The sequence below is a fragment of the Camelina sativa genome, chromosome 2 (genome assembly GCF_000633955.1).
Source record: "Camelina sativa cultivar DH55 chromosome 2, Cs, whole genome shotgun sequence".
Classification (NCBI taxonomy): Eukaryota; Viridiplantae; Streptophyta; class Magnoliopsida; order Brassicales; family Brassicaceae; genus Camelina; species Camelina sativa.
The window spans coordinates 24,028,426-24,037,010 of record NC_025686.1 but is presented as its reverse complement, the minus strand read 5'-3'; the positions used below and the strand labels follow the sequence as shown (position 1 = coordinate 24,037,010).

Sequence of the window (8,585 nt, the reverse complement as noted above, 5' to 3'; positions counted from 1 at the left end):
GACTATAATAGCTACCTTGCATAGATAATGCATTAGAGTCATACGGTTGTTACGTGCCCTTGTTTCACTGAGTTTTGGCAGACTGTCCAATTTAAACCCAACCGCAGCACCTAGGCAAAAACTACTTTGAGAGCAGGATAAAAGATAAAATACAGAGTTGATACATTCCATTGCCAAACTCACCCCTAGCCGTTCCTTGGTTTAGGGCGTTCCCAAGAGATAAAATTGTCTGCATTATTCTTTTAAATTTTTCAGAATTTTTTACCTGATGAAAAGAGGAACAAAAGAGCATCAGTAAGACATGTTTTAATCATGTTGGGAGGTCACCTAGACTCANAATTTTTTCAGCAAGTATCTGTAAAAGATTCCATCAGACTATATATTTCGCTATATCTACGTAGTACATCCATAAAGCTACAGAAGCACAGACTATAATAGCTACCTTGCATAGATAATGCATTAGAGTCATACGGTTGTTACGTGCCCTTGTTTCACTGAGTTTTGGCAGACTGTCCAATTTAAACCCAACCGCAGCACCTAGGCAAAAACTACTTTGAGAGCAGGATAAAAGATAAAATACAGAGTTGATACATTCCATTGCCAAACTCACCCCTAGCCGTTCCTTGGTTTAGGGCGTTCCCAAGAGATAAAATTGTCTGCATTATTCTTTTAAATTTTTCAGAATTTTTTACCTGATGAAAAGAGGAACAAAAGAGCATCAGTAAGACATGTTTTAATCATGTTGGGAGGTCACCTAGACTCAGTTGAGTCTGACTTACCTGCTCTGCTGCGGAGTTCACAACACCTAGACTATTCTTGAGCTCAGAAATCTACAAAGTTCACAGAAACTTTAAGTACCACACTGAAAGGTCCAAAGAATCTTAATTAGCAGGGTATCAGCTTTCAGACCTGAGAGCAAAACTGCATTTTGAATGAGAATACTCTGAGCTTTGTTTCTATTCGCGGGACTTTCATCATTTCTAAGAAGAACTGTTCAAACAATTTCAAGAAGCATATTTGGTGTTAAATTCTAAAAAGCATAATGGTTACTCTTATGAGAATAGAAAATTTTCTAAGTTTTGTACCAGTTCACATTTTCCAAGCTTTTCCTTGTCACCATTGTACCCCTACAAACCAGTAACAAATGAAGATAAATCAAAAGAACATATAAAACCTGGATAACAGAACACCCATACTTTTTCTAGGGACAGATCAGCAGAACATAAATCTACGAGGGCACCTCTTATACCTTAAGTAATTCCATTTCTTCTCTTGTTGGGCAAAACTTAATTAGGTTCTCAACCTGATCAGTATCAAGAACCGCCTCTTCCAGGTTAAGCACTGCGTTCTGTCAATATATTAAAGACAGTTAGCTTTTAATTATCATGGGCAGAAATAGGGAGACATGGACGTTGTACCAAACATAGCTGCTATGATTACAGTACATCTTAAACCTGTAGAGCTTTATATTACCGTCAAATCCTGCAAAGGTACTTTCACTTTTGAAAGCATGATTTCACAATTGTATGCTCGTCGGTGATCAATCTGCAAATAAGAGTTTACTATTCAGTCTTTTAAACCACAGAGAAAGCAATCTTTTATGGAAAAAAAATGAAATCAGACACTATTACATACTAACTATTAGACATAATTTACCAGTTGGACTTTCTCGACTTTAGGTCCACGAGAGCTATTTAGTCTCGATTTTCCTGCCTGCTCTGGAGCAGATGCGGAGAAAAGACTTTCAAGCTCGGTCATGTCAATGTCAGGAGCCCTAAACAAATAGGTAACATATGATTGACTTGAAAATCATTAAAGAATCTGGAGGCATCAGAGTAATAAGTGACAACAAGGTGAACAATGCATACTTGGAAGCTTCACTAGACATTTGTGTTTCAGCCCATAAGCTCCCATTGACAGCTCTTGTCAGTTTCAGCCAGTGGTATGGCTTCAACTTTTTGGTTGGATTATTCTTTTGATTAACACGTAACATTCGCCCTTTTCCCGATGAAAGAGGTCCAGTTGGTAAAGCAGGCGTTGGAGGAACATTAGGACCAGAAGACTGGGATGAATTGGTTCCTAACTTTGGAGGAGGAGGAGGTGGTGCTGACGGTGCCCTAGTCTGACCTAATGGTGGCGGAGGTGGTGGTGCGGTTGGAGGAGGAGGAGAGGCAGAATGGGTGGGAAGCGGGGGAGGTGCAGGGGGTGCACTAGGTGAACTTTTAACAGCTGAGAATCCATTAGATTGCGGTGTTGGAGGAGCGGGAGGAGGGGGAGGAGGGGGTGAAGAGGCATGAACAATTGGTGCTGGCGGTGGGGGTGGTGGAGGGGGAACTTTAGTGACTATGTTCTGGTCTGAATGCTGCATTGGAGGGGGAGGGGGAGGAGGAGGAGGAACCGGTCGAGGCAAAGCAGGCATTTTTTCTGAATTAGACACTGGAGTAGGTGACCTCTCCGGTTGTCCAAGATTTGAAGCCACGGCATCGGAAGCTCCTTTATGAGGTGCATTAGTAGGACCGAGTGAACTTACTGTCTCAGATTTTGATGGTTTGGCGGGAGTAGCTGATGATGCTTGAGGTGACAGGGACGATGAAATTGTTGTACTAGAAGATGGTTCAGGACATTCATGGGATGTAGAAGCAAGGGGAGATGTTGTAGGCAGAGTACTGGGATTTGTTTGGTGAAACGTAGAGCCTGCTAATGACATCCAAGAATTTCCTTGTGAAAGAGGCTCTGTTGGTGGGACAACAGAGTGCTCCAATTGCTCTGAAGGTTTAGAAGGAGCAGCTGGAAGTGGAGGAGGATCTGGGGGAGGTGCTCCTGATAGAGTCAACGGTGGTCTTGCAGGATGAGGTGGTGACGGTGTCGATGGCAGAAGCGTGACCGCTTTCCCATTGTTTGCAGAAGGAGGACTATTTAGTTCTGAAGATTTAGCGTCCAAAAGAGGTTTAACTGTTGCGGAATGATGCACAAGCTTCAGAGAAGGGGACTCTTGACTTAACAACTTTGTTGCATCCTGGCTGGCGGTATTTTCCTGATTACTTATCTGAAGGACAGAATGCAGATCTTCTGCTATAAACTTCTTGACTGTATCGTCAGTAGGAAGCTTTTCTGGTGTGTCGATTGTTTCCACCTCGGACACTGAAGACAATTTGAGCTTTGCACTATTTTCCATTGCTGCGTGTTTTACAATATCATGGATACTTTTGGGGCTTAACCCTTGTAGTCTTGGGCTTGAATTACCATCAGGTCCTTCTTGAACAGCATTTGCAATGGCTAACTGCTGAAGCATATTGCGTGTGGCATCCGTCTGATCAGACCAGTCAACTTGATTGAATAACTCATGAACTTTGGAAAAGACTTCTATAGGAAGACCATCTTTCTCTTCCAAGCACGAAAAGTTCATCAAGTCAACAGACGAGGCAGCATCCATATCTGAGAAGAGAAGCTACACAGAGAAAGTACTCTTTGTGAGCCCTAAATTACAAAGTAGTAGCTATATGAACCAAGTACAGAGAACATGAACTACATGAGTACATACCTCAACTCTGAACCCGTTTGGGAATTCTTTTATATGCCATAATTTGTCGACTTCATCACGGTTGAGCATCAAAATGTTTGACCTAATAAAAGCAGTGTTGAAAACCACTCGAAACATCATCACCTCTCTTTCCATGTCGTCGTTCAAACTGAGGCACTCGATCACGATATCACCTTGCACATGACAATTAATGTCAATCTTGACTAGTTCACATTCTGCCTGCGTTGAGAAAACAACATCGAAACGCCATTAAATCATATTGCAAACATGGAAAAAGAGCTAAAAAGCACAAGAAACACACAAAAATACCTGCTTGTAGACTCTCAGGTGTTTCCCTTTCTTGGGGGTAGAGTACAAAAGCTTGGGCTTTTTATCATCTACAAAAAACGGATCCTGGCCATAGATTCGGAACATAGGGCGAAAACCTACTTGTCCACTAACATCAGGAATAAATCTCAAAATAACACAATCCATGGTGAGAGCCCTATCCAGTGGAGGCCATTCAGAGACCAAATTCCTTCTCGAAACATACTGTAGATAGCGAAGCTGAGAAGGAATCGGGTTCAAAGGTGAGAACAAACGCAGAAGCTCACGCGGAGCCTGCTTGTAGATCATGTCCAAGGTCTTGTACTCACCACTATACTGTTTCCGGTATATAAGGAGGGAAGCTAGCATAAAAGCTAAAACTGGCCAAGCCCCGCTTTCACAATGCATAAGCAACAAGTTATTTGGGCCGAGTGAGAGCCAGCTTTCACTTGACCGGAGAAAATGGTGCATCATTTCCACAGGCAACAACGAGCAGCCTTCGTAGTGCCGAGGATAATCCATTATAGTCAAGCCATGTTCTGACAAGACATCAGCCATCACACTTCGAGAACCCCCTTCACGGAAATTAAACACGAGAGAGGACGCTTCAGGGAAGTGCTCCTGTAGTTGATTCACAACTCCCCCCATATATACTTTGTAGTTGTCTTCATCCCATGAATCGGTAGAGAAGCAGCAATCAAACACTACAAACACACACACACACAAAAAAAAACCCTTATCTTCAGTTCAATGTCTTTTTTGCCAATCATTGATTATATGAAAATTTTCATATCTTAATTATCCATAAATTTCTAGGCTTTATCTTAAATATCAAGCAAGTTCTAGGCTTTAACACAGATATAAGCAATGGTATAACTTTTAGTACGATCTGACTAGAGCTATGAAATTTTTAAGACAAATCTCATAATGGGTATACATAGTGGACCACTGGACCTAGATGGAAGATGAAAATTCCAAACTTTTCAGATACACAATCCCAGAAGACCGAGAAGTGCAATGAGCTAGGCAAAAAAACAGAGGAACAGGAAGAAACACATACCAAAGACTCTGTCGCATATCTCGAGCAAACCATCTGGAGGCTTACGGTAGAACAATTTACGAAACAACGCCATTTCTTAGCATACAAAAAAATCCCAAACCCTCGAATCCAAAATCGACAACCTTGGTTTGTGTTTCCGTTTGATTCCAGAGTTTTGTAACGAAAAGTTGTCTTTTTTTTTGTTTTTGTTTTGGTTTGATTCTGTTAGGTGATGTTGATTTGTTGTGTGTTGTGATGGTGATGAGATGATCTTTAGAGAGAAGAAGGAAAAGGTCAGCTGGCGCTTTGTATGACGTGGATCCCACGATCAGCCGCCATCTCTCTACCGGGCCCTGACACGTGTCTTCTCATCTACGGACGAACCGGCATTAATCTCTCTCAGCCCATTTAATCCTTTTAATGGGCTTTTTCATTTAGGCCCTTTAGTTAAAACCACTGCTCTCTCTTGCATTGTTCTTTCCTTTGTCTCTCCAATTGCAAGTTTCAGACTTTTGAATCCCCAACTGTTGTGAGTTAACGATTTTAGCATACGTTTTTCTTTAAATAGTGAGTGAGGCTATTTTTATCCAGAAAATGAGCTCTGAATCTGATGATCAGTTAGTTTTTAACTTTTAACTACTTTGATGGTTTTTTTTTTGTTTTCTTCTTATTCGCGGACATCAAGGCGCCAGTTTGGGGGCTAACGTTAGTCAGATGAATGAATGATTCTCAATTTCCAAGGTTGTGTGTGACAGAGTCAAAAATGAAAAAAGTGATATTTTTACATTAATAAGCCAAAAACCTTTTGCTGAAATGAGAAACCACAACAACCACCCACTCCTCCACTCACCAAATCCATTGACAACTTTGGGATATTTGGAAATAATTCACAAAAGTATGATACAGATTCCATTTCCTATTATTACTACTTGTACTCACTAGCAATATACTTTACCTAATTAATATAATCTCCCCACATCTCTCTTTTTTTGACTTTCAACGACTCTCTATTTCTCTTTCCCACTTTCTCCAGTGTCCATATACGATACAACCAAAAACTCAACTCTCCAACTCTCCCAAACTTTTCAAACCCTTATCTTCTTCTTCTTCTTCTGAATATCTTAACTTCTGATCAAACTCTGATTTTTTCATTATTTTGAAGCTGTGCACGTGAAAGGGATCTCAAATGTATTCTAAACTATCACCTCTCTACCCCGTGATTCCATTATGTCTTTTCTTCTGTTCACACAGTCTGTCTTCTTTCTGATCTTTCCCATCTATCCCTTTCTCCAGCTCCAGACACCAGATTATGGGGTTGTCTCTATGGGGATCTCTCCTGTTCTTCTCCTTCTTCGTCAAGCATCTGACCAGCCAAGATCCCAACACCGACGCCTTTCATCTCTCTCACTTCTTCTCTGCATTGAGATTACCGCAAGTTCACACTTTTTCTTCTTCGTGTTCATGGCCAGGAGTGGTTGTTTGTGACACTAGAGACAACGTGCTCCATATTTCGGCTACTGGGTTGAACCTATCTGGTTCCATCCCTGACAACACCATTGGCAAAATGAGTAAGCTCCAAACTTTAGATCTCAGTGGAAACAAGATTACCTCTCTGCCCTCAGATTTGTGGAGTCTGAGCTTCCTCGAGGCTCTCAATCTCTCTTCCAACCAGATTTCTGAGACTCTTCCCAGCAACATCGGCAATTTCATGTACCTTGAGACGCTTGATCTTTCTTTCAACAGCTTCTCTGGTGAAATCCCTGCCGCTATAAGCTCCCTTGTCCGTCTAACAACTCTCAAGCTCAACAACAATGGTTTTCAGTTTGGTGTCCCTCCAGGACTTCTCAATTGCGGATCTCTAGTCTCCATCGACCTCTCATCCAACCAACTCAGCGGGTCTCTGCCTGCTGGTTTTGGTTCAGCATTCCCACATCTAAAAAGCTTGAACCTTTCACGGAATCTGTTTCAGGGCTCATTGATAGGAGTCTTGCATGAAAACGTGGAAACACTTGATCTGAGTGAAAACAGATTTGATGGCCATATCTTGCAGTTAATACCCGGCCACAAACACAACTGGTCTAGTCTGATTCATCTTGACTTGTCCAACAATCGCTTTGTAGGCCATATATTCCATGATTTGAGTTCAGCTCATAAGCTGGAACACCTTAACCTCGCGTACAATCGTTTCAAGGCACAAGAGTTCCCGCAAATCGGGAAGCTTTCAGCGCTGCATTATCTGAATCTATCCAGGACCAATCTCACTCATATCATACCGCGTGAAATCTCGCGGCTGAGTCATCTGAAGGTTCTTGATCTCTCCTCCAATAATCTCACTGGCCATTTGCCAATGTTGAGCCTCGAGAACATTGAGATACTTGATCTCTCGCTGAATAAGCTAGACGGAGACATTCCAAGGCCAGTTCTTGAGAAACTCCCCATGATGCAAAGGTTTAACTTCTCTTTCAACAATCTAACCTTTTGCAACCCCAACTTCTCACAAGAAACAATCCAGGGATCCTTCATTAACTCCACAAACAACTGCCCCTTCGCTGCAAAGCCGATTGTTATAAATAGTAAGAAAGTCAACAAGAAGAAGACAGGGCTTAAGATTGGTTTGGGATTAGCAATCTCCATGGCGTTCTTACTTGTAGGACTGTTGATCATACTTGTGACTTTAAGAAGTAGAAGAAAAACAAGAACTTGGGCAACAAAGCTAGCCACAAACAACAACACAGAACCCAACTCGCCAGACCAAAGTGATTCAATCACGTACATCAAGCAAGCAACACAAATCCCTGTGGTAATGATCGACAAGCCATTGATGAAGATGACACTTGCAGACCTCAAGACTGCGACTTTCAACTTCGATAGAAGCACAATGCTATGGGAAGGCAAGTCTGGTCCTACTTACGGAGCAGTCCTAGTCAGTGGATTCAGAGCAGCTTTAAAAGTTATCCCAAGTGGAACCACATTAACTGATATGGAAGCCTCGATAGCCTTTGAACGCCTCGCCAGAATCAATCACTCAAACCTTGTCCCGCTATGTGGATACTGTATAGCTACAGAGCAAAGAATTGCGATTTACGAGGACCTCGACATGGTTAATTTGCAAAGCTTACTCCATAACAACGGAGACGATTCTGCACCGTGGAGACTTCGGCATAAGATAGCTTTAGGGACGGCGAGGGCTTTAGCTTTCCTTCATCATGGATGCATCCCTCCAATGGTTCACGGAGAAGTGAAGGCTGCAACAATCTGGTTAGACTCTAGCCAAGAGCCACGCTTAGCTGATTTTGGTTTAGTCAAACTCATGGACGAGGGGTTTCCCGGTTCCGACGAATTAGACGGGTACACACCACCGGAGCAGGAGCGAAATGTTTCTCCGACTCTAGAATCCGATGTGTATAGTTTTGGAGTTGTTTTGCTTGAGCTCGTGAGTGGGAAGAAGCCGGATGAAGAAGAATTGGTGAATTGGGTGAGAGGATTGGTGAGGCAAGGGCAAGGATTGAGAGCTATTGATCCAACGATGATAGAGATAGGCTCGGAGGAGGAGATTGCGGAGGCGGTGAAGATAGGGTACTTGTGTACCGCCGATCTGCCATGGAAGCGACCTACGATGCAGCAGGTGGTTGGACTTCTCAAAGACATTTCTCCAAACAGTTGATGGGCCAGTTAGTGGGCCTTAATACTGGGCTAATC

The 8,585-nt window shown here is 42.4% G+C and overlaps 2 protein-coding genes and 1 long non-coding RNA gene across 3 annotated transcripts; 1 reads left to right on the top strand and 2 right to left on the bottom strand.

Annotated features, from left to right (window-relative positions):
• On the bottom strand, positions 53-289 carry LOC109129299. Its single transcript, XR_002035527.1, has 2 exons — positions 184-289; positions 53-110 (listed from the first exon to the last, which is right to left on the bottom strand). It is a non-coding gene; the product is annotated as an uncharacterized LOC109129299 (long non-coding RNA).
• On the bottom strand, positions 311-5,146 carry LOC104756287 (formin-like protein 13). The gene is made up of 13 exons (XM_010478858.1): positions 4,908-5,146; positions 3,851-4,551; positions 3,542-3,760; positions 1,869-3,448; positions 1,657-1,774; positions 1,474-1,545; positions 1,250-1,348; positions 1,086-1,127; positions 910-990; positions 780-830; positions 611-692; positions 443-537; positions 311-355 (listed from the first exon to the last, which is right to left on the bottom strand). Exons 1-13 carry the CDS (start codon positions 4,978-4,980, stop codon positions 311-313), a joined length of 3,258 nt encoding a protein of 1,085 aa, XP_010477160.1. The 5' UTR covers positions 4,981-5,146.
• Positions 5,646-8,573, top strand: LOC104735199 (probably inactive leucine-rich repeat receptor-like protein kinase At5g58150). Its single transcript, XM_010454946.2, has one exon. It carries the CDS (start codon positions 6,196-6,198, stop codon positions 8,548-8,550), a length of 2,355 nt encoding a protein of 784 aa, XP_010453248.1. The 5' UTR covers positions 5,646-6,195; the 3' UTR covers positions 8,551-8,573.